At 37.0% G+C, this 26,974-nt stretch overlaps 1 protein-coding gene across 4 annotated transcripts in view; it reads right to left on the bottom strand.

The window, feature by feature from the left end:
* The window catches only part of Slc26a7 (solute carrier family 26 member 7), a 111,821-nt gene that overhangs the window by 27,341 nt on the left and 57,506 nt on the right, over positions 1-26,974 (bottom strand). For 2 of the 4 annotated variants that reach the window (XM_069991043.1, XM_069991042.1), the window contains exons 6-11: positions 19,127-19,279; positions 15,681-15,763; positions 12,892-13,039; positions 9,532-9,645; positions 2,991-3,068; positions 1,314-1,409 (exon numbers count right to left, since the gene is read on the bottom strand). In XM_069991043.1, the coding sequence (XP_069847144.1) occupies positions 1,314-1,409; positions 2,991-3,068; positions 9,532-9,645; positions 12,892-13,039; positions 15,681-15,763; positions 19,127-19,279 (672 nt within the window). The remainder of the gene's footprint in view (positions 1-1,313; positions 1,410-2,990; positions 3,069-9,531; positions 9,646-12,891; positions 13,040-15,680; positions 15,764-19,126; positions 19,280-26,974) is intronic. The other 2 variants (XM_069991044.1, XM_069991045.1) reach the window with 2 other exon arrangements.

Genomic DNA, 26,974 nt, shown 5'->3' with positions numbered 1-26,974 from the left:
AGGTGGCTATTGGTCTATGGATTCATTTCTGGGTCCTCAGGTCTGTTCTTGTGCCAGTGCCAAGCTGTTTTGATTTATAGTAGCGTTTGACATCTAGTATTGATATTCTTCCAGCTCTGTTCTTTCTGCTAAGGATTGTTTTTGCTATTCAAGGTCTTTTTTCTTCCCTTTGTTTCTGTGAGCTACCTCATACCTACTGCTTTAATGAAAGCCACGTACCAACAGCAGCCTAGCTAATTATATTTTCGACCTACCTACAAAATAGTATTCCTTCAGGTGTTAGTTCATATTTCAAGTCAGTGGGTGATGCTTTCCTATTGACCTGTATGAAGTAATGCTTCTACCTGTTTTGCCTAGCACTAGGTATGTACTGAGTTTTATCATGTTAGTGTTTCTGCTTTCTACACATTAAGTATCTAGAAGGTACAGTTTATTTTTTATTCATATTTACATTCCTCACTCAGAATTAGACTCTAGTTGGAGCTCAAAAATAAGAGCCTCAGAGGAGTATTAAGAAATTAACCATGAGCAAAAGTAATCCTCCAAAGTTTCACAGAACAAAGGCACTAAAACACAAAGTGCATGGACCAGTATGTTACAATGGATTCCATAATCGAGCTCGTCCGACATGTACATGAAATATTTCACACATTCTAAATAGAGAGAATTTTGGACGTTCTTGTCTATACAAGCTTATATAAGTATGCTAAACATTTGTGTTTATCAAAAGCACATCTTGTTGTTGTTCGGTGAAATTTAATCGGTAATTGGGAATATTTTATTAAGCAATCTAACCCTTCCCTCAGTGGAACCCATTTTGGAAGATAATGCCTAAGACTTCCTATTGTGTCAGGTGAATTTGGTCACCAATTAGGACTCAGCCTGCATTCATGTAGCATCCCTAGACAGCAATAAATGCCAAAGGCTCGGTATTCATATTGCTATAAATCAAGATATTTCTGTCACTGTACACTTTCTTGATAACCTTGCTTCCAGAATCAATTCAAAACATAAATCATGCACCCCCAATCCACTCAAATTAGTTAGAAATTCTGTTCGAAGTTTCTAAACTACTAGTCCATCAGCACTTGAAAAAATTCTGCTTCTTATAAAAACAACTTGTATCAAATAATTTTATTAAGTTTTTAGAAAACAATAATTCATAGTATACTAGTCTCATCTGAATCTTTTTCAACAAAATGTTAAAATGTTCTTGGTAACATGTGCATAGGTCAAACCAAAAAAAAAAAGTCTGCCCAAACTTCTACTTTAAAAAATATTAAAGTGTACTTGTTGGTTAAATTTCTACTTACCCAATCGATTTTATCCACATTCCAATACTTTTTCAAATCTCGAAACTGTATTAACATTCCCTTTAGTCCCACAACAATAATGCTTGCAAGAACACACTACAAAAAAAATAGTAATTTGATGAAGACATAGGATAAGAGCTTTCATCTGAATTCAAAAGAATCAAGCTATTCTTATTTTTGCTCTCTTAAATACTGAAAAGCAGTCACCAATAAGAAGACTAAAAAAATATTGCTTATTTGGAGATAACTCATTATGTTGCTTAAGAATATCATACCAATTATATAGGAAATCACAGGACAAAACTTAAGAAATTCTGTAAAACAAACCAGAGAAGTCAAATGGACAAATGAAGAATTATAGGAGTAAATATTATAAGACTTAGTGTTCCCTTAACTTCAAGGATTATCATTGGTCTGATACACCTTTTTTTTTTTTTTTTTTTTTTTTTGCTGGTCATGGAGCTTGAACTCTGGGCCTGGGCACTGTTCTGAGCTCTTCAGCTCAAGGCTAGCACTTTACCACTTGAGCCATAGCACCCACTTCCAGCTTTTTCTGTGTATGTGGTACTGAGGAATCGAACCCAGGGCCTCATGCATGCAAGGCAAGCACTCTACCACTGAGCCACCTTCCCAGCCCCGGTCTGATACACCTTTGTTGCAAAAAATACATGTTTATGTCCTATTTAATTTTTATAATATCAATTATCTGGTTTAATTTGAAGATGTATTCATATCTTTAGAAAATGAACTTGATTAATGAAAGATCATCCTGTGAAGTGATTTATTCTTACCATACAAGTTAAAAACTATAGAAATGAAGGACTGAAATTGACTCTCTTTGGATGAAATTCTTAAACTATGGTCACTATAATGCCTCAGACTTACGAAAGCAAGGTGAACTACTGGTATTATCTCAGTGACACTCTAAAGAGGGTATATCAAGGAGTGGGAAGATCCATTTTGTTCCTTAAACTGTTATACCAGTAAATTTTCTAACAAAGTTCTGAGAAAATTTTTGCAAAGTTTATTTTTGCTTCCTCTTTGTATTTTGTTGTTGTTTTTATTTGTTTGTTTGTCTTGGTGCCGGTCCTGGGCCTTGAACTCAGGGCCTGGGCTCTGTCCCTGAGTTTCTTTTGCTCAAGGCTAACACTCTACCTCGTAAGCCACATCGCCACTTCTAGCTTTACTGGTAGTTTAGTGGAGATAACAGTCTTATAGACCTTCCTGCCCCAGCTTGCTTCCAACTATGATCCTTAGATCTCAGCCTCCTGAGTAGAATTACAGGTGTAAGCCACTTGTACCCAACTTGTTTATGAAATGCTAAAAAGAGAACCAAGGCCACATGCAGTGTAAGCAAAATTCTCCTCACTGACCTACAAACAAAGCCTCATTATCTACATTTTGCAGCAGAGTATTTCTATTTCTACCCTCCATTTGCTTACAGAATAATACTGACTCCACAGGGATACCTTCATCCATGAGCTGAAGAATTAATCAGCCATGGTACCCTCCCATTCCTCCCTCATTAAATGTTGTTTCTCTGCAACCCACACCCTCAGTCAGCTAGCATTTATGGAAGATAATTTCATATTATTAAATTTACCCTCCCAAGATACTTTATACACAAGCACTCTAATGAAAAGTTAAAAAGTAGATAGTGAAAAAGCATTACTGTACCATGGGCAGCCAGTATAGCAAAGGTCCTATTGCATAGATGACTATAAGGACGAAAATGCAAGAGATTAGACAAGCCACCTGCAAAATACAAGACAGACAAAAAAAAGAAAGCCTTGAACTTTTTTTGTTATTTCAAAGCTATGTTGGGGGTAGGGGAGTGATTCTTACTTCACTTTGATGAGACAAAACAAAATGTTGGCACATCATTGTGAAATTTTATAGACTGTCATTATCTATATTCCAATGGGCAGCTGAGAGGAGCCATAGGTGACAGCTGACACACTGGTACAGTCAAATTAAGTCAGTGATGAGAGAAGAGCATCTCCACACAGAGAAATAAGACAACAGCAATGTGTGTCACACATCATAGCTGTGACTGTCCTTGCTACACAGTGGAAATAGTAATTCCATGGAATATTCTTTAGCCTGCTGTTGCTTTTGTCCGACTTCCCTCTATTTTGTAGAGGGTTTTGTGGGTGACTAAACACACAGCATAGGGGTTTTCTGAGCAGGCAAATCACAGGGCCCACTCAGATAGCTCAGTAAGGGACTTGGTAAATCCACATTAACACAGAAAGAAAAAGATACTATCTGTTAAGGTTTGTTTCAAAACAAAAGTCAATGGCACAAATCCTTGTGATAATTTTTACTCATATACTTACACTATACCAGAGAACAAAACCAGAAAAGAGTCTTAGGAACTGGGATGGACTTAGACAGGAGTCAAATCCTATGGAAGGATCTGAGGCATACACAGGAAATCTACCTTGTCTGAAGTCCCCAGAGCTAGGGAGTTAAGAAGTCATGAAATCAACATGAAATCTGTACTGGGATCTCTGAAAACCAAAGACAGATTTTTTTTAATTTCTTCAGATTGATCTCCTTATTGACTTCAATGTGGACATATGAACCATCAAAAACTATGTGACAATTTATGGATTTATTCTCTCATTTTAAAATGAAAGTTTCATTTGGCATCATTTTATTGATTTGGATTTGTTCTATCTACTGCCAAAGAGAGCTGCTGATGTTTAGCAAGAAGAAGACATTCATTGGCCAGCAGAAAATGGCCTTGCTGACCCTGGCCAACCTCTCTATATATCTGTCTCTATCTCTGTCTCTGTCTGTCTGTCTCTCCTCAATTCTCTCCTTTAAAAAAGTTACAGTAATAATTAGAATAATTAGTAATAATGTCTAGGATAGTCCTAGAAGAAGATCACAATAGCTCAATCGCTATATTGAGCTATATGACCACAGCTATATGACCATATAAAATGACGCTAATCAAAAGGAACTCTAAGATATGGAAACAGAAAAAAGTTAAAATGACAACCAGGTTTTAAATATTTTTCAGTGCTGTTGATACGTCTTAATTACATCAAAACACACACTGAATAATTTCTAAAGATTTGCTTACTATCGTGTCTTGTTTCACAGTATCAAAAATTTTCCAGCCAGGTACCTGTAAACCTAGCAACATAGGAAGCTGAGATCTGAGGATCTCGGTTTGAAGCCAGTCGAGGCAAGAAATTCCCTGAGGCTCTTATCTCCAATTCAGCACCAAAAATGCTGGAATTGGAGCTCTGGCTCAAGTAGAAGAGTGTTAGGCTTGAGCACAAAAGCTTAGGGACAATATCCAGGTTCAAGCTCCAGGACCAGAACATACACACACACACACACCAAAAACAAAACAAAAACATTCTTTTCTCCTTGGAGGAGGATAAGCATCATTCATCAATAGTAAATGGTCAAAGTTGGCTCTGACTTTGAACTGGGAGCTGAGATTTGTAGTGCTGGTGATAAAGAGAATGTAAGCACACCACAGCCCACAGCTGAGTACAGTGAGCCAGATCGTTGGCTTTTCTGTTTCTCACAAGCTAGAGATTTCCAAATGCTATACTCTTAAGTAAAAACCAAATATATTATAAAGGTCCTGCATATATTACCATACACTGAAACCATTACTGAAATAACAACTGAACTGGATAGGCCTAGTTAAAAATACAACAACAATCTTAAGCTTTACTCTAAATAATATTTAGCCTGGTCCTTTTAAATATCAGTAAACAAAGAAAACTACTAATTCACTTCTTCCTAATCAGTTCCATTTAGAGTTCCATTATAATCAGTATGGCTCTGTGTCCACAGCCTCTATCTATAGATCAACCACTGCTGTGGGATTCGAATCTTCATCTCTTTCCATATCGTGCCAGAGATAACCTTTGGTTTTGGAATTATAAATAATCACACTGACAATCCCTCATAAGTTCATGAAAGCTGAGCGCTGGTGGCTCATGCCTGAAATCCTACCTATTAAGGAAACTAAGATCTGAAGGTCATGGTTCAAAGCCAGCTTTGGCAGGGAAGTCTGTCAGATTCTTATTTCCAATGAACCAGTAAGAATCCAGAAGTGTGGCTGTGACTCAGTGACAGAACTCCAGCCTCCAGTGAAACAGGAAAGGGACAGTGTGAAGACTCTGAGTTCAAGCGGTAGGTCCAGTGTGAGCACAAACAGAAGAATTTAATGAGATCATCTATACCTTCTTATTTCACCCTCAGATTGTGGATGTATATGTATGTGTATATGTATAGCATTTACAGGTGTATGCATGTTGCTCATTACTATAAAGATGACTATGAAGGCATTAGTATTCCTCAAATGTACACACACACACACACACACACACACACACACAGAGTTGTTGTTGTGAGGAGGAGATGTGAGATTCCAGTCATTTGCTTTTCAGCTAGTTGTCAAAGGATACATTGCAGGTTGAGATACATACATATATGAGTGTGTGTGTGTGTGTGTGTGTGTGTGTGTGTGTGTGTGTGTGTGTGTGTAAAGTACTGCACTAGTAAAGGAGAGGTAACAGAAAAGAAAAAAAATAAAGCCTTAGGTATGTAGGGCTCGATTAAGAAGGCTTTAAGGAAGTTACAAGCAATGAGCCAATTGTGAAAGAATAAAGGAATCCAGTTTGGCAAATCAGAGCCCAGAGGCAATCTCAGCGTGGTAGAAGCACACGCCAGCTGCTGTTTTCAGTTGTGGCTTTGCCTCTCTGGCATCCCACCAGGCTTTGGGTGACTCCAGAATTCCCCCTGGAGAACTGGGGTGTCTCCTCTGTTTAAAGTGAAGAGGAACATGCAGGGGGAACTGAGCTCCCTCCCACAGTTCACGTTCCACTCAGGGAGGGGCAGAGGGAGGGATGGAGGGCAGCATTCAGTTGTGCTATTTGTCCCAAATCTTCCTATATACAGCCTTTGCATGTCACATCTAAAAGAGCCAACCAAAAGATAGCTTTCCACAATTGGAGGACAAACGTATGCCTGAGCCTTTGATCACAGCACTTGCTACAAAATAATCGATATCTTCCCACGTTGAGGCTCCAATGTTCCAGTTGGATTTCCTACAGTTTTGAGAAGCATTACACTCACTTGTGTGAAAATGACCCTAAATTTACTATGTAACATCATCTTACGTAGCTCCTGAGCACTTGACTTGTGGATCAGCCTTATGAACGCAGGCTGCAGTTATAAGATCTACACCAGAGAAGCACAAAGGGGGCGGGGGGGGGGGGGGGTGGAGGGGGGGGAATGTAAAAATATTGGGAATCATTTTGAAGTTAGATTCCATGCTGAAGGATTCTGTTCATAAATTAAATGACAGCATTCATGTGAATTTCCTTTGTTTCTTCTACTTTTTAAAAAAGTGACTACTAGGTAAATTAATGTGAGTAGCTACTATCATTTCTCTAATGCAAGATGGGGACAAAGGAGAAGGAAGAGGGGTAACGGAAGAGCTGAGTCTGATCAAGGGTTATGTGCGCATGTCAAAATGAAACTCTCTTGTACTACTACTAGATGCTAACAAATGACTTTAAGCACAGTGGTATTATATTTACTGCCATGGAACTATACACTTAAAATCACTAAGTGGTCAATTTTATGCTATGTGTATATACTAAAATTTTAAAATGGGACTGGGGGGGGGGGGGAATGACATTTTCCCAACTCTAAATGTGCTGAACTAAATGACAATTAAAAGCTGCCTGGTTTCATCTGTCTCTTTCAATGACAGCAAAATGTATACTGATCTTTTGTAATCATTGACTACTTTTCTCACATATTCTTTTCATAACAGTGCATCGGCACCAATGTTCCTTTCCAGGGATAAACATGGTGGATAATGTGAAGCAGGGCAGGCTGAGTGAGGCTCTCTACTAGCTTTAGGTCAGTAATAGAAGGCAGACGTGAGTCAGAGGATCACAGGAATGAACACTATCCAACAGTTCCCAGGACTCTGAAGGAAAGTAGCACACATGAAGCAGGGAAGATGGTGAAACGTGAAGGCTGAGAGGAATTGGCTCAGAGGGGAAGAGGATGGCAGATCCCTGGAAAGCGGAGTTCACAGGGACAAGGAAGGACAGTGTACAGAAAAGTGACAAATGATGTGAAAAAGAGTCCAAAAGACACTGTGCTTCAAACATTCAGAGCCTCAGAAGCTATGTAGCGATCTGAATTCTGAGCCCTGTGCAAAGTTTTAAGCAAGAAATAGAATGATCACAGTTGTAGGTTAAAAACATATTCTGTTGTTATTTCTGTTTGGTTTGGCCTACAGTGCTAGAGATCAAACTCAGGGTCCTGTGCACACTAACCAAATGCACTACCACTGTGCTACACACACCCCTTGCCCCTATAAACATAACTCCACAGAATTTTTACATTACAATATTTCTGTGAGAATGTTATAAAGATACCAGTTGGTAAATTCATTGACACATATAATGTAGCTAATACATGCTTTAATGGTGGTCATTAATCTTGTTATGCATTTGTGTTATGTGTGTGTTTTCTAGGTTAATTTTGAAGTGTAGGTCTAGTCCTTAAGCCAATGTAGAGATAGTTTTATAAAATTATTTCACATTTAAAAGAAATATTTTTGTTGATGTTTTTGTTTTCATTTCCTTTTGTCTTATTTGTTTATTTATCTATCTTTGGAAGGGCAAAGTGAGGCACAGAAATAGCAGCACAAAGGCTGAACAAATACAGCAGTATTTGGACACTTGAACTCTACAACTTGTAAGTGGTGAAAAACTGGGAGAAAACAGGGGAGGGGTGACATTGTTCCCAAAGAAACATACTCTTTATCTTATTTATGTAACTGTAACCCTTCTGTGCATCACCTTTACAATAACAATAAATAACTTTTAAAAGAAACATTTTTTTTTACAAACAAGTCACTTTATAGCAAAGCTTTAAATCATTGGCTCTCTTCAAACCACGTCAGCTATCAGTGATATCCACGTAAACTTAATACGGGTAATGTGAAGGGTCTAAATGTCTAACAATGCGAAAGCACTGTTGAAATCAGATTTTCTTCTTGGGCATCTTAATAGGAATTATTAGATTAATGATCATCCTAAGCAACATAGTTCTATCTTGAAAATATCCTGTGACCTAAGTTGTATTTTCTGAATTTGTGTCTTATTAGATTTCTTTCATTTCTTTGAAAGTGTGACAAACAGAATACTATGCAGGAAAAAGACTCTATTAATTAAAAGTTCTTAGGGGAATTTTTGCTGCTATATTATTCAAATAAGTGGTCTCTAGGACAGAGGAAAAAAAGAACATCCTTTTCTCCCTGCCCTCCTAATTAAACACATTTATGACCAACTCTGATTTTCTTAAATAAGTAGAAACCTTCTCAAGGCCTTCTTTATTTTAGACATTTGATGTTGAAAGTCACAAAAATTAATCAGGGGGTTTCCTTGTTAGTAAACTAGTAATTAGAAAAGTATGGTCAATGCCTAAGGAAACTCCAGAGATGGAATACATTCAGGGTAGAAACATCTCAGGGATGGTTCTAGTCCAAACTTCTCTGACCATATGTCAAGTAAAATTGCTCAAGTGCCCTCAGCACAGGAACCAACCGAGACTAGAAAACAGTCTTGCCACATCCTACTTTATGGCAGGTTCCTAATAAATTATTTTTATTTCCTCGAATTATATAACAATTCTTTCTTTAATCTAAAATATTCACAGACATTGTATCCCACAGTTTTATCTTGATTCATCACTTATACATAGGAATTTCCATGCCAGGGACTTATGTTTCATATAATAGAGTCAATTTTATGTAAAGAAAGTACACAAACTAGAAAATTGTCACCTTGACTGTTCAGCGCAAAGAAAAAAATCCAAATTACCACTAGAGGGCGCATTGGTCTCAAAGGTTACTGAACAATAAAGCTGCCATTTGTACAGAATGTGTTTGTTCTCTGTATCAGTCAGATTCCAGAAGAACCATTCAGAAGCAGTGGGGAGATGGAGAGAGAGGGGGAAGGAAGGAGAAAAGGAGAAAGGGGGAGAAGAATGGAGGAAGGGAATGGAGTAGAGGAGGGGGAAAGGAGTGAGGGAAAGAGACAGAAACAGAGACAGAATGACTTTCTAGAAGCAGTGCAGCACTACTGGAAGAGATGGAAATGTTTTCATGATTCTGCGAGCTCACACATGCACTTTTCACACAGGGGACATTTGTCACCTGAGTCTTTGATCCTGTGCTGTACAGGCCAGCTGTCCTTCCCATGGCAGCAGCACTTGGTATGCAGAAGCAGAATGAAGAAATCACATTGCTCAGGCCATGCGCCAACAATTCCTACAGGATTAATAACAGAGCAGGACGGGTCATTTCTAAATCACAACCAACCTTTACAAATCCACTGTACTTTGTCTACTTTACAAACCAACTGTATCTTGTAAGGTGATTGACTTCTAATTTCTCACTAGTAGTGAGTTATCATTTTTTTTCATGAAAAAAGATCTCACATGTACTGAGTATTGGCAATGAGACAGAAACTGTTCTAAAGCGCTGGAGGCATTCGATTCTTATAACTACCCTACAAAGAAATAAATATTTAAGTAGTTATCTGATGTCTTCTCTCTCTCTTCATTTTTTATTGTCTTTAAGGACAAAGGGGGAACCAATGCAACAGCAATACTCACAAACAATATGTTGGAAATGATCTGTACAACTGAGGGGGAGCTGTTGAGGGGGAGGGAAAGTGGAAGAAAAAATAAGGGATGGGGTAACCAGTTACTTAACTGTAACCCCTCAATAAAAAATGAAAAGGTGTATAAAAGACTTCAATTTAATATGTTAATTTATATGTGCAAAGCATCTTGATCAATGTTACCTCTTCCACACATACACCCCATTAAAACAGGTGCTCATTTTTTTCCTTTTTTTTCTTCCTTTTCCAGTTCTAGGAATGGAATCCAGGACCTTTTGCATGCTAAGTCAATGTTCTACCACTTGATCAACTCCCCTGGATCTTTGGCCTTCAATTCTTGATCTTCCTGCCTTTGCCTCTTGTGTAGCTAGAATAACATATGCCCAACACATTTCTTCCATTGTAAGGATTATTTTACTTACTTTCTATGACCTCAGACTTCTCTAGTTTTTTACTACCTCTCTGACCACACTCAACAGCAATCATTGAACCATTTCTCTTTGCATATGCATGCCTAGCTACTCAAATACATGTTGACAGAGCCCAAATTTATATCAACAGCTTAGACCACCTTTTGGAACTTCAGACTCATATATTTAACTTTTTTCTTTACTTAACATCTAGATTTGGTGTCTAATAGGTTTATCACCTTTCTAATTTGAGTTACACATAGGTACTATCTCTGCCAGATCCTCCCTAATTCTTCCTCATATGCCATCCCAATTACTAAAATCAAAACTTCAGAATTAATCAGGACTCTATCATGACTCTCTTTCCCAGATGACATCTACATCCAATCAGTTTCCATCCACTTCTCTTTGTCATCATGACATCCAGAAACAAATGATCATATCAGAGAGAGGATATGTGGTTCTGCTCCGGCAATGAAGACTATAAACAACATAAATATGGAAAATAAACCAGAGGAGGGAATAGAAACATCTAGAATTTAAGAGCGTAGCCTGTGGTGCTAGCTCACTCCTAATAATCCAAACAACTACAGAGGCAAAGATTGGAAGACCACAGTTCTAAACCAGCCTGAGATCAAAGTTAGCAATCCATAGCTCATTTCAATCCATAGCTTGGCATGTTGGTGCATGATTGACACCATAGCTACCAAAGAAGGAATAAATTGAAGGACTGTGGTCTAGGCTAGACCAGGCAAAAGCATGAGACATGATTCAAAATATAACTAAAAGAAAAATGACGTGGAATGTTATTCAAGTAGTAGAAAGCTAAAATAGCAAGTACATGTCCTTGTCCAAACACCAGCACCACCAAACAGAAGAGTTTAGGTTGGCAAAGAAGGCCTATGTGAGAGAGGATAAAAGAGATACGGAGATATCTGAGAGAATAAAATTCCTGGCAAAGGAATAGTACATGCATAACTTGCAAAGGAGTAGAGTATGAGTAGTGAAAAAAAGTTTCCTGTTAGTGAAATTGTTTTTACACTAAAAAATATTATAATAGAGATATGTCCGAGAAGAAATACAGTAGTATCTGTACATCCTTGTAAGCTATGACAATGAGATGATGATGAAGATGATGGTGATGGTGATGATTATTGCTATTGGCAGTATTGAGCATTGAACTCAGGGCCTTGCACCTGCCAGAGCAGACTCTATCACTTGGGACATGATCCACAGTCCTTTGTGCTTTTCAACTTATTTTTTTATCACTTAAGCCATGCTTTAGCCCCTTTTTCAACTTATTTTCTATGAGGTCTCTTGCTTTTGCCCAGGTGGGAAGGCTTACTAGAATTCTCCTTCCTCTGTTTTCTGAATAGCTGAAAAGAATGAGTCTTTTAATCATATTGTCGGGGGGTGGGGGGTGGTGGGGACAATAAATTTTCAAGTAGAGGAAAGGTATGGTCTATGTTGCTCACCTTTTTTTTTCCTTTGCACCTAAATCAGTATCTAGTACATATAGGACCCCAAATATACACCATAGAATAGATAAGTAAAGTCTTTTTTTTTTCTTTTATGCACTAGCTAGGCAAGCATTTTGGGACTGAATTACACTCCAGCCCAAAAAATCTACTCTTTACAGATAAGAAAACCGATATATGCCGAGAAATAAGGTCAGGCAGTGTGAGTAAGAGTGGGGTGATGGGGCTGGGAAGGTGGCTCAGTGGTAGAGCGCTTGCCTTGCATGCAGGAGGCCCTGGGTTCGATTCCTCAGCACCACATAAGCAAAAAGAATAAAGCCAGAAGTGGTGCTGTGGCTCAAGTGGTAGAGCGCTAGCCTTGAGCTGAAGAGCTGAGGGACAGCGCCCAGGCCCAGAGTTCAGGCCCCATGACCAGACCTCCCCCACACACACAATAAAAAAGAATGGGGTAATTTCAGATAGTTTGGTATCCAAACCAGCACATGCTTGCTTTTCCTCAGATCTCTAGCCCTGAAGGATCATGGGTCCTAAAGCAAGACTGAAATATAGCAAATATATTCATATCTCTATTATAAATTTTGAGTGTAAAGCAGTATAATGTGTAACAAGTATAGTCTGCACTAGTTGATAAGCAGGCACTCATGCTTCACATTCTTAGATGTCTTACTAAGAAGGCTAAGTAATGCTAGCACTATGCTTTGAAATAAGTTTTTAAATTTACCCTGCAATGATGAATATATTTGGATTCTGTCCTAGAAACAAACCAAAAGAATATCAGGGGTGTCTTTCTCCCTTAAAATATAAGCACTTATAGAAGCTGACTGTCTATAAGCACTTATAGAAGCTGAATGTCTGATTATTCACCTTTCTATGAGAAACAAGAGTTTTCTTCCAATGGGTTCTATCCATTCCTGCCACATAGGTAGGAAAGCTATTTTGTTCAAAGTCTATTATCAGGATCTGACTGCACACCGAACAGTGCTACAACAGAGGCATACCGCACCTGGTTGTCATCAACGGAATATTTGAATTTCTTGGCAGATCCTTGAGCAAGAGCCAGGGAGGCCACATACCCTACAAGTGCCACTCCAAAGGCTTCAGTGACCACAGCAGAGAGGATGCCCATTGAGGGAGCTTGAGGTGGAGGAATCCTGCAGAAAGACAGCCATGCTGAGTTCATCAGCCTCCAGGTAACTTCTGGGACAGCCTGCAAAGCCCTCAGCTGTGGTCATGACTCTGAGGTCCACACAGGCTATGTCTGTCTTGCCCTCAGAAGCCCTTTATTTTCAACATTATTTAGCAGGAAAGCAAAATTATAAGTAACACCCACAGGGTCAGCTTCCTGTATCCAACTGGCATTTATGCTCAGGGAATTCAGGTTACACCACAGAAATTCTGAGAAAGGAAGGAAGAAAGAAAGAAAGAAAGAAAGAAAGAAAGAAAGAAAGAAAGAAAGAAAGAAAGAAAGAAAGAAAGAAAGAAAGAAAGAAAGAAAGAAAGAAAGAAAGAAAGAAAGAAAGAAGAAAGAAAGAAAGAAAGAAAGAAAGAAAGAAAGAAAGAAAGAAAGAAAGAAAGAAAGAAAGAAAGAGAGAGAGAAAGAAAGAAAGAAAGAAAGAAAGAAAGGAAGGAAGGAAGGAAGGAAGGAAGGAAGGAAGAGAGAAAGAAAGAAAGAAAGAAAGAAAGGAAGGAAGGAAGGAAGGAAGGAAGGAAGGAAGGAAGGAAGGTAGGAAGGAAGGAAGAGAGAAAGAGAGAGAGAAAGAAAGGAAAGAAGGAAGGAAGGAAGGAAGGAGGGAAGGAAGGAAGGAAGGAAGGGAGAGAGAAAAGAAGGAAAGAAAGAAAGGAAATAAGGAAAGAAAGAAAGAAATTCCCTGTATCAGAAACAAAAGCAAATGTGGAAATGTTCTTTCATTTGAACCTTTCCAAATATTTATTTGGCTGCCAGTGGAGAATGCATTTCCTCCCTTGAATTCTGCAGTGCTGTGAGCACACTAGTTTTCTGTGGGCTGCGATTCTTGAGCTAATCCCTAAATATTGCCATTGACTTCTTTATCTTAATTACATTTTTAATTCAACCCTTTCATAGTGCACTTAACTAAGGCTTACGCATGTTAAGAAAAAAAATATGTAGGAAGATTCCATCTACTCAGTATTGTAAAATACATGACAACACTTAGCTCCATTTTAAGGAAATGACCAAAATATTTTTCAAATAATACCCAGCCATTGTCTTGTAGCCCTTTGAAAACCACTTAAGCCAGAGTGTCCTCATTTATGAATTCCTGATGATTCTTTGGGAGATTTACCAAAACAAACAAATCAAAACAAAATTCTCTCTGGCAAACTAAAAGAAAAAGGGAAGTGAGTTCATATTGATTTAATATTTGTATGTAAATAGCATGCTGGGCTTTTCTTATTAGCTATTTCTTTATTCTCCTCAAAACCCTCAAACAAAGCACCATTATAACCACTTTAGGGAGAAAGAAAACATTATCAGTTAAAGTCACAAACAAAATGAACCAGCTGAGGTTCAGTCTCAACTTCATCTCTTCAAACCCTTGTTCATTTTTATGATACTTTAAAAGGGTGTTTTTCTAGAAAGGTCGTTTCAAATAAGGGAAATCAGAAGAGATTGGAAGAATGGCATGACTTTTTACCCATTTATTGAAGTGTATCCTCATGAGCTATTGATTTGTATGATCACAGGTTGTAAGACATAAAACCACCACGATTTCTAAGTATAAAGAACTTTTGTTTCATGGAAATTGAATGTGTCTAATAGTAACAGCAATTGGCATGCAAAGAAAATGATAAGTTACCTTTGAAAGACAGAGAAGCAGAGCCACCTTTAGAAGATTCCAGTTGATTCAGGTAATAATCTTTAGCCCAGACCAACATAGGCTAGTAACGATGCGGGGGCGGGGGGGGGGATTTTTAATATTTGGGTTTTTTTTAATCCTTGAGAAATGTCTACTGCTCCTCTATTTGAGTGTCATTAGAAACCAAATGAGGTTTAAATTAAAAAAAAATAGTGGTCCCAACAACAATAGCTCTCTCATCTTTATGTGTATCGATGTCTGGTACATACAACTTATTAAAGAGAGAGATAATAAAAAAGAAAACCACCCCTTTTCCCCTAATATACCTTCGTTTTTTCAGTCTAATTTTGGAACAATCTTTTAGAGCGAACAGTGCTTTTAGTGTGTACATTTTCTTTGTTGTTAAATTTCTCCTTGGGTCTAGAGGAAGGCTGTAAGCTAGAAAGTAATCACACTTGCTCCTCAAGATCTTCCCCGTCTCTTGCTACTAAATTCCACCGCTGAGGCCTGGGTGCTTCTGTTCAAATGTTTCTTTCTACTTTCACCATGATCTTAATAAAATAGAAATAGGCAAAAGAATATGGGGTGGGGGGAGGAGCGGGAGAAACTCATTCCAATAGCATGACTCTAATTTGCAAATGCAATTCCCTTGAATTTTTTTCCCTCCAAATTCTATTTTTATAAATATTGTCTGAATTTCTTTACCTGGAGTGATGTTATATAAAACATTTTGTTTTTATGGCCTCAAAAGTTACTAGAAAAGTTTGATTCTCCTCTGTACAGCATCTTTATAATAAAATAATTTTTTTAAAAAAGTTTTATTCTATCATTTATAAAAGAAACTTCTTAGAATTTTCTCATACAGGCACAAAAAGAAATGAAATGCATACTCAACAACCAACCCCTCCCCTAGCTTCTGCCTCATCATAACACAAACAAACCAACAAATAATACATGAAAAGAAAAACTACATTACCCTTTGGGAATATGACCAATGACTTCTAATCCATAAGAGCTTTCCATATTGGTAAAATAGCAAGCAAATGATGCAGCGATAATCTGTATTGTTCCATTTGAGGAAAGGAAAAAGGATACATATTACTAGCCTTTTAAGTACCTTAAAACCATTTCAAAGTAAACATTGTATGCTTCATAATTACAAGAGGAATGCAGTCATTACATGTATTTTATTCATTAGTAAAACATTAAAAAAAGCAAGCCAAGCATGGGGGTACACACTTATAATCCCATTAACTCAGGTGGCTGTGAGTTTGCGACCAACATGAAGACCCTGTCTCAAATAAGTAAAAAAGCCTTGAAAATTCGGGAAGATGAGGTAGAGAGAAGATGATCAACATGTACAAAGGTACAGTAGGATAGGAAGAATAAGTTCTGGTGTTCTGTAGCACAGTGAGATAACCATGGTTGACAAAGATTAATATTACACTTGAAAATAGCTAGCAGAGAGGATTTGTACTGTTCCCAATACAAAGAAATTATAAATATTTCACATGACACATCTGATTACTACATCTCACAAATATTTGCATATAATAATATACCACACACAATTGTGCAATTGCTATGTAAAATTATTTTTAACTTAATTTAATTGTCAAGGTGAGGTACAAAGGGGTTATAGTTATATACATAAGGTAATGAATACATTTCTTGTCAAATATTGTTACCCTCTCCCTCATTTTTCTCCAACTTTCCCTCCCTTCCATCCCCCCCAAGTTGTAAAGTTCTTTTCTAACATATTGTCTTGTGAAAAATATATTTGTGAAAATGAAAGCATATAATTTATGGCCTCAAAATTTGATGCTCTTCTATTATTATAATAGCTCTTCTATTATTATACCTTATGTCAACACAGTTATGGCCAATTTTGAAGGGAAATAAAATGCAGAATATGGGATTATATAATTGTACATTGTGTGTGTGTTTATGTTCAGATCCCACAGTCCAAACTAAACACTAGTCTTTCACAATCCAGAGGGAGGCTTTATAAAGCAATACATATGACAACAATGTCTCAAGAGGTTGAGATACTGAATTCTTATTCCCAATTTATGTTAACCATCAATGATTCGATCCCCTTTGAAGATTTTTGAATTTTGAAAAATGACTCTTCCTTGAGGTAGAAGCATGCTAGTTCACAACCTGGTTTGGACCCAATATTTTAAACTAGCATATACTATTTGTGCAAAGTAAAGGGATTTGTTGTGTTACATATGTTGTGTCATATTCAACTATTCTAGTCTTGCTTACCATCTTCTCTTCTCCTCCCCTTTTGTTTTATAATTTTTAATGACTTCTGTGAAGTCTCAGAAATCTTACCAGGCTATTAGTGAGGTTTATAAGCAAGTCACAGGTTCTCTGTCCATACCCATAGTCTAGTCATCTTTAAAACACAAACCAAAGGCAGTTCAGCCCTTGTTTTACCAACTACATCATCCTCAATTTTTAACCTATTTTCTTATTATCTTTTCACTCTGATAATTTTAACATGGTCGGGATATCAATTTGCCATAGTTTAAAAGACAAACTAATTATCTACTTAAAGCAAAAAAATTACTGTATGCATGCCCACAAAGAAAACTATAGCAAACTATACCAACAACACAAAAAAAATATCTAACAATTAATGGCCAATAATAGCATTTTGTAATTTCTTTCCTATCTGAGCATTTCTGAACTTGCAGACATTTCTAAAACATCGCATGACCCTAAAAAGTAAAATGTCCTCAAGGATTTGTAAAAGAATGAGAGAGAAAAATAACAAAACCATTCAGGTATACTGTGAAAATTATATACATATTAGGATAGAATAGTATTTTTTTCTAAGTGACTGTATTAAGTCTTTCAGATACTGTCTTACTTCCTTGCTGTATTTCTTTAACATAATTAAATTTTCTTTATCCATTGAGTGATTGGACCATCTTCAACATTATGTCTGTTACATGTATGTGGTTAAGGCCAGCTCTGCCTTTGAACCTGAGTGAGAGGACACAGAACAGGCACCCAGTGCTATAGTGCATTGCAATCTAGCCCATCTACAACTGCAATCTTCCCCATGCCACGGAAGTTTTGTAGGGTCAGAAGAAATGTGCAAGTCAAATCTGTGCTGCTCTTTCTAATCTATGCGCTCTATGTCTAGGGTTATCATTTCCTGTTTAAATGGCTCTCAGGCTGCTTGCTGAGCATCTTCCAGAGTAGCCCAAGAAAAGGCATAGGATGGTTGCATTGGTGGTAGGGGGATATTTGGCATTTGGACACTGGGGACAGAGTATCCACATGTTTACCCATGCATCTACTTGTGAAGGAAACACCTGGAGCGGGAAGAGAAGCAGGCCTAGAGGTTGGGTCTTCCTAGGCTGCAACATTCCAACTGCTCAAAGAAGCAGAATAATTCTCTATTCAACCTGGCTGTCAAGTCGTCACTTGGTGTATCAGTCAAGGTAGAAAACAGACCCGCTTTGTTTAACATTTTGATCTATAGTATTAAGGCCTGCCTGGGGACTTGTGCCATGAGTTCTGGGAGTCATGTCCTTCAGAGGTGGCTTCCAGTGTACTACCCTGAATAATGAACAAAATCCTATAGTATACCAGCATTATAAAGGGATATTTCAACAGACAAAATCATTCAGACACTATTTATAATACGTATGCATAATCCAAAAAGCATTAAGAAAATAACTAAATCCAATAAAATGGTACATTAGTAGATCATGATTGTGTTAATTTTTTTTGTTTTTCAATGTAATGTTTTGTTAAGTCCCCATTAAACGCTATTAAATTTTTATGCATACATATACACATAAGCATATACATATACATGATGCCATAAGCCTTAGGAGTTTGATATAATATATGGCTCCTCCATGCACAAACACACAAAAAATTATTTTAAAGAGCCAGTCCTGTTTAATGAAAACCAGGAGCCCCCTTTCACTAAAGTAAAATCAAATCAGTAAACATAATATGAGTAGACATGCCAATCATTCATTGTCATTTTTTAATTGAGAGTATTTCTATGTACACTGTCTAGGTGTTAGATCAATGGGTTGTACTATCGCACTTCATTGCTTTCTCATGCCAGAGATCTCCTGAGTCTTACCCTTCGAAATGTCTCCTTATGAGATTGTAGGCTTTGTCATCTTATTTATATTAACAAAAAATCAAAAGCACATGAAAAATCCTGTATCAATTGAAAACATGTGTTGCCTCCCTTTTTAAATTGTTGACTCACAATGTTTCCTGTTCTTACATTAATGTATAGCCACGCAAATTAGCCCTTCTTTAATGAGTCACAGGAGGGGCTGTGGGTTCATGCAGACAATACCATAAGCGTCTGCAGATCACCCCAACAACTGCCAAGGACTCAATGGCAGTTAGTTAGAAAGTTGATCTCATACTTACCAAAACTAAATCGATAGGGAGAACAACTTTAATTTTCCTTTTAAACTGCTCATTCAGCTCTTTGACAAGCACCAAGACCACAATGCTCAGCGAGGATAAGAGCACAGCTTCCAGGCGGACTGACTTGATGTTCTCGAAGACATATGCATAAATCTACAGAGCGAGTGAAAGGAACAAAAAAACAGAATCTAGGGTCACTCATAACATCCAGTATGGAAACCTGGCCCTAAGTAAACTCAACGATGATCTATAAAAGTGTGTTTTTGTCTGGTATTGACAGAAAGGAGGGCCAAGGATGAGCAATGCTGAAGGAGGCCAAAGCTATATATATATATATATATATATATATATATATATATATGCAAGTACAGAATTGCTTTGGCCTTGATGCTGTCATTAACCTCAGAGTTTGTGTCTTCCTACATAGACACACTAGTAAAAAGAATGATTCCTCAGGCTCCTTTCCTGGCACTTACAGGGTCAGAGCTTCTATTTCTCACAGATGACATGATGCAGATTCCATCCTTCAGAGTAGCAGGGTCTATAAGCTCCCCATCTTTGGGCCCCAGCACTCCTCCACAGATGCTAGACCTAAACACATATATAAGCCCCTCCCTCACAGTGAAGTTAGGTATCTAATTGATATCAGCTTTTGGCTTGCTGTCAAATATTACCCTGTTCTCAGTCACTCAGCATTGGTTTGTTTGTTTATCATCACATGTTTATGCCAAGTATTCTGCAGTGCTAGATCTATGATGGGAAACAAATTGAATGCAGCCTTAGTAGTCACAGACCTTGTGGTGAGACTAGGGACTGCTAATTAAAGTGATAAATGAGTGAAGCACAACACTGTGGCTGTGGAAGGATTCTTGAAGTGTTCTAACTTGTAGCTGAGTGGTCAAAGGAGTCCTTTCCAAACGAGAGAAGCAGGAATTGGCCCGACTATAGGTTGGAAGGAGGTAGAGCAATGAGCTGGGGGCGGGGGGGATATTTTGCTTAAAGATCATATTTACAGAACATAGCTAATAGCCTATGAACAAAAGATTGTATCAATCCCCCTCCCTGAAAAGGGTGGGATTTATCCAGATGCATTGTATTCATAGACTGGTTTGTTGAATGGCAAATCCTTTGTACAACTACTTAAAGATGATAAAACAGCTGTGTGCTGATGGCTCATGCCTGTAATCCTAGCTATTCAGGAGGCTGAGATCTGAGGATCTTGGTTCAAAGCCAGCCCAGGCAGAAAAGTCCTTGAAACTCTTATCTCCAATAAACCACCAAGAAATCGGAAGTGGTGCTGTAGCTCAAGCGGCAGAGTGCTCACCTTGAGCTGAAGAGCTGAGGGACAACACCCAGGCCCAGAGTTCAAGCCCCATGACCAACAACAACAACAAGAACAACAAAAAGATAATAAAACATATTTCAGAAAAGAAACCAATAGAATGATTTGTCTTTAAAAATCAAGCGGAGCTAAAATTACGTTAACATCAAAGAATTTGCTTGCAACTATGAAGGTTGTACAATATATTAACATCAGATATTTGATCTTAGTAACTTGAAATAGTCTCCCCTAATAGAAAAGTGGAATCGATTTACAAGTAATGTTTAAGAAAAGAATAAAATTAAAGCTATTTCTAAAACTGAAAACATATTTACTCAAATAAATGCCAATAACCTTTTGCTCCACCACTTATAGGCTCTGTAGGTAATTACAAAAGTATCTAAAAAGCTAGCATAAAAATGAAAGAACAAGATTTTAAGAAATTCTAATTTGAATGCCAAGGGGAAAAGAATGAACTTCAATCCAATCCTTCTTCTCCATAAATACTTGGCATAAGGAAATAAAACATAATTTTGTAAGGAAAATTAACCCAGTGGTTAGAAAATTCTTATCTAATATGAAACACACAAGAATAAATGCTTGAAAATATATAATACAAGGATGTAAAGAATGGTAAGAATATGCCTGAAAAGCTCACACCCCTGCATTCAAATCCCACTACAACACACAAATATATATAGATATAGAAATATATAATATATACATATGTATATGTATTTACTTATATGCATGAAAAATAGAACTCAAAGCCCACAAATATATAACAGGTTTATTATAAAAACATTATATAATATGCACGATTTTATCCAAATTTAAATAACATAGAATAAATTATAGAAAAGGATTAAACATAAAATTGGAAATCATAGAAGATGTAGACATTAGAATGATCAGAAAAACAACAAAGAAACAGGAAGGATGAATAAACTTATGAACAAAGAATGCAATGTACTAGAAATTAAAGAAATTCAAATTCAAGCAATAAAAGCAAATGATTAATGATTTTAGCTGATAATAAGGGTGAAATCTCAGATAAGAAATGAGAACTGTTGTATGCTACCTATATGTATGTAATTGTTGCAATCTTTTGGTCATCAGAGAAACCATATTAAAACCTGTTTCTTGTTTATCTTACTAGTTCCATTTCAAGAAGATTAAAGTATGAAAATAACTAGACTCATGGGAAAAGACATTACAAATGAAGTATCCCAACTTCCTGGGGCCGGTGTGACTTGAACCCACAATCAGTGAAAGAAGTCACCAATACTCAGTCACTTGGGCTAGGAATCTTTTAATAGCCAGGGTGACTGACCTCCACTATATCAAGACAGTGAAGACCAGCAGTGAAGTCAAATAGCTCAGGGTATTTAAAGGCAAGATCCATAAGGGGGCCATTGACAAGTGATCAGCAGCAGTTTCATAATAGACAAGAAAGTTACGAAAGCAGAACAAATGGCGATTGCAATTCCAGTAACCAAGGCAATAAGTCATCAAAGCAAAGTAAGGTGGCTGAGCCTAGATAATTTCTTGTCAATATCCTGGTGCCTAGGCTCCAGGTCCCTCAGGACTTCCCCAAGTGATGGAAAGCATTGATTAGCCCCCCAAATAGCTTGGAGGTGAGACAAGCCATCCTTAGAAATGCAGATGCCTAGCCCAGCATCCTCTTGTGCTTAACTCTCTACTGAAGCCTTTATCTTTGAAATTTAACATTTGGCCCTATTCTTAATTAAACAAATGATCAAGTTTCAATAAATCTTAGACCACAGTCTTGTTCTATTCCCAGGGTCTGTAACTATATTTCTCTGTTTACCTGGAACTTGTTGGGCCCAGTTAAATTTGCTTCTTCCTTCATCTAATCAATACTGTATTAATTTTGACGTGGTCCTAACAATTTCACATTTTATGTTCTTTCTTTTTTTGGGGGGGGATGGTGGGTCATCACACAAAATTACTCATTGAAGCATTGTTTAAAAGATCTCATTGTTGATGATATTAGTTGTTCATTAATACCACTGAAAGAGGAAGGCAAAATAGAAGTGTTTCAACTTAATTGGTTGCATATATACATGTAATGGTTTGCATCCATTAAACACATTATTTTAGAGAAAGCTTATTATCATGGAAAGACCTTAATGTGGAAAAGGTAGTTTGTGATTAAATATGTCTGAGGGATACTGTTATAGGTAGAATTGGGTTTCTTTCCAAATTCATATATTCCTATGCTGAAGCACTGTTTCAGAATGCAGCTATGTTTGGAAGCCAACCTTTAAAGAGGTAAGTAAGGCAGAACATGAGATGACACAGGTGAGCCTTAATTCAGTAAGATTTATAAAAAGAGATTGCATGTAAGAGATTAAAGCACAGATACGCACCTGCACAGAAAAAAACATCATGTGAGAACACAACAAAGAGAGCAAATATCAAGCCTACAAGTAGTCTCAGAAGAAGGAAAAGCTCCCAATACCATAATTATGCACTTCTGGCTTCTGAGACTGTAAGAGATATTCTTTTATTGTTGGAGCCACCCAACCTGTGGCATTTGACAGAGTAGTCCTAGCAAACAAATAACATATTTTATGAAATATAATTCAGGCTTTAAATATCTGTGACTATCTGCGCAACGCTAATAGCTCCATATAAAATATGTTCAACTGTATCTTCTATATTCTTAGGAAGATACATCACTTGGATGATTTTTTTCAGGTTTTAAATAAATCTACATTCTTATCTTCCACATGATTTTTACCTCTTTCTTCTCTTGAACACACGGAAGATGGTTTGCATAATTTCATGTCTATTTGTCGACAGAGTATTTCTCAAGTCTCATTTCGGTTGAGAAAAACTAGTTCTGATTTTAGAATTTACTCTTCTTACAAGACTTTTACTCTTTTAGGAGACCAATCAGTGTCATGTAGCAATAGAACAGGGTCAATTCTAATATTTGCCTATGACTCAGAATCTAGGAGAAAAATCCAAACTCTTCCTCATTTGAGATGAGCATAAAGGGATGTCAAGGCAATTTTGTCAAATGCATAGCCCTCTGATGGTTTATCATATCTGAGGATAATTCAGAGTATTGGGATGATCTGTCATGACAAATCCAAATATTTTAAAGTACTTAGAAGATTATTCTTTATGTTTTCCTTTGCATGATACCAAAAGTGTACTATGACAATGTCTGCCTAAGAAAGAGAGGAAGTATGCAAAGCCCTCAAGCCATAGCAGATTTGCTATAATACGCATTTTGCAAACATGTGTTTGCAGTAATAAAAATGACCACCCCAGAATGAAAGGAATGAGAAACCCCCCCGGGTCTTTACTGTCTGTTTGGATTAAACTATAGCTCATCAAGCAGAGCATGTCTTACAAGATGCTCTAGACATGAGGGCGGGGGCCTCACTACAACCAGCATGAAGAACACAATAGAAAGGCAGGCTGCTGAGGAGTTTCACTCTAATGACTAGCATGTGGGCCTACAGAGAGTCGTCATGAGCTAAACAAGCTCCTAGGACATGGAGAGCACATGGAGATAGAAACAGATTGACACTCAATGATAGTTTTTCTCTCCATCCTTCCCTCTCTCTCTCTATCCTTCCCTCTCTCTCCCTTCCCTTTCTCTTTCTTTTACAAGGGCTCCTTTAATGAAGTTCTAGGCATTCTAAGCACATATTAAACTTCTCATTTCTAATACAAAATCCAGCTACTTGAGTACATCCTTATGCAGCAGAATCCTTCTGAGGATCATTATTTACTTCCTAGATTCCGGAGAAAGAAGGTGATATTCATATTAACAGGGATAAATAAGCTACTTCATCAAAAACTGATGGATCCACTTAATAAAAGAGGTGTCTAGCACGTTTTGAGATGATAACACTAGTTCTTTAAATGCACCATTTATCGCAATGACACAAATCAGAAAATATTGTCTTCCTAAACAAGAATGAAATATCCACACCATTCATAGTACTTCTTATAATCTTCTTTAGAAAGGAGGCTGGTTTGAAGCATTCAATAAACATTTCCATATACATGTACATTACAAATATTGTATTTATATGATGTATTTTTATCCGATTTGCTTATTTTGGATGCTCAACTCTTAGAATGCTATCTGGAAGAAAATAGGTATTCAGTCAATACTGGTGATTCAATGAGTACTTTGCTTTAAAATGTTAAGTGCTACCATAAATCTCCAAATACAGGAGGTTGTATTCTGAAGAGAGTGAGTAAAAAAGGAAAAGCTGATATTCTTCTCACTATTAATACTTGGACTATATTGGCTATTATGGGTGAATTCATAGTAATGAGATATTCATTAGGCATGTTTCTTGCTGTTTGAGCTAAATATTAAAGCTATGATTGCAGTTGTTTTGAGTAATCCATTTTTAATATAATCAGTCTCTTCTAAATAAATCTTATAAGAGTAAAACAAAAATTTCAGGCTGGAAAAACTCATAGTATTTAGTTAAGAAAAACTAAATACCAGCAAGACACTGGTGGCTCAGGTCTATAATCTTAGCTACTTGGTAAGTGGAGATCTGGAGGATCATGGCTGATGACCAGCCCCTGGGGAGAGGGAGCAGGGTGGGGTTGCTGGTGGGGGAATGCTGGTGCAGGGGGATTTAAGGAGATCCCGTCTCATCAGAAAATAGGCATGGTGGCATCTGACTCCCACTCCAGCTCCTGAAGGAGATCAAATAGTAAGTCTGAGATCTAAACTGACCCAGGCAAAAAGTGAAATCCTATTTTGAAAATAACCAGAGTAAAAAGGGCTGTGTGTCTTTGGATCAAGCAATGGAATGCCTACTTGCCAAGCACAAAGCCCTGAGTTCAAACACAAGTACTACGATAAACAAACAAAAACTAAGGCCTCTCTAATGTCACACCCACTCAGTTGTGCTTCATTACACAATTATTACTGAGGTTTAAGTAAGGCCTTGTATTTAGAAAAACCTCCCCAGAAAGAAAATTGTAAAGTGTCTCACTCTGATAAACTTCATGACACAAAGTAAGAGATATTGCAGGCTTAGAAAAGATGAATAAGTATTAGAAACTCAATGAACTTTTGCTCAATACTCAATTACTAGAAAATGCTATCATTAAAATTACATCTTTACCTTGCATTCTGGTTACTACAATGAAGTGTTGAAATTATTTCTTATAAGGACAAAGTGACCTTAATTTTTAAAGTATAATGATATCATTAATAATAATTCTTCCATAGTAATTAGTAACTACCTATAAGCAAACTACAAAGAATGGTTAACTGTTTTTATGCTGAAGGACAGTCTAGAAACCCTTTAGTAGTTTATTATTATAAACCACCCTTTTGGTGGTTTATTTTGTTTTGTTTTTCATGATGATACTGAGGCATGAACTTGGGGTTTCACATTTTTCACACACTGCTGGTGCTCTATCACTTGAGTCACATTTCTTCCAATTCCAGCTTTGTTCTAGTTAATTGGAGATAAAAGCCTATCACATTTACCTGTCTTGCTTGTATGGCTTCAATCCATGGTCCTTTGATCTCAGCCTCCTAAGTAGCTTAGATTACAGATGTGAGCACCACCACCTATGCCCCTTTAGCACTACTTCCTTAGTACTAAGGATATGTTATATATGTTTGAATCTCACTAGAGAAGCTACAAAGTGATACAAAAATGTACAAACTTTAATAAATGTCAGCATACTAGTTGAATAAGACATACAAACTGCATACAAACTAATCTGCACTCTATGAATTTTAATTTTTAATATATAACTTTGAGTTAGTCACCAACAACAAAGCTATGACTATTTCCAGAAAAAATAAATAAGCAAAAGATAACATCCACATTTACCTGCTACCATATGTGCAAACTTAGGTTTGAAAATGCTTTTGGCATAATCTATATACAAGATATTTCTGAAAATAAACGGAGGTTTTTACATCTCAAGAAGAGTATCTTTTAGAATAAAACAAAGGTAATTGTATTGAATAAACTATTTTATTTGTCATAACTGCTATGAAGTCTTTCACTGGACAAAATTCACTATATAACTCATGTGGTTGCATATTGCTATAGTTAGTGAAGTTCAACTTACATCTATATTATGCCTTTACCCTAATGTCTCTCTATGCTGACCAAAGGAGTTTTTGTTTTCTCTACCACAGGAAGGAGGCAAGGGCAGATGAAGGAAGAAAGAATGGGGAAACTGTTTAATTTTCATCATGTTGTAGAAGATTGAATGTTTCTAAGAACTATTCTGTTTATCCAATATGCAATCATTCATTTATGTTTTATTATAAAAGGTAAGCACTATTATTTCCTCTTACTTTGCAAGAAAAATAAGATTCAGAGATGTTGGGTAACTTGCTTAAGGATACACCAAAATTGTGACATCAGACCTAGGACATAGCTCGTGGCCTGCCTCCCTACTGACCTCTTTGTTTTACCAGCTACATATGTGAGAAGTATAGTTTCATAGTCATATTTCAATAGTTAGTGGAATTGCATCACAGAAGT

Source organism: Dipodomys merriami, unplaced genomic scaffold, assembly GCF_024711535.1.
Source record: "Dipodomys merriami isolate MVZ:Mamm:240054 unplaced genomic scaffold, mDipMer1.0.p SCAF_4, whole genome shotgun sequence".
Lineage (NCBI taxonomy): Eukaryota > Metazoa > Chordata > Mammalia > Rodentia > Heteromyidae > Dipodomys > Dipodomys merriami.
This window is presented reverse-complemented; position numbering and strand designations above follow the sequence as displayed.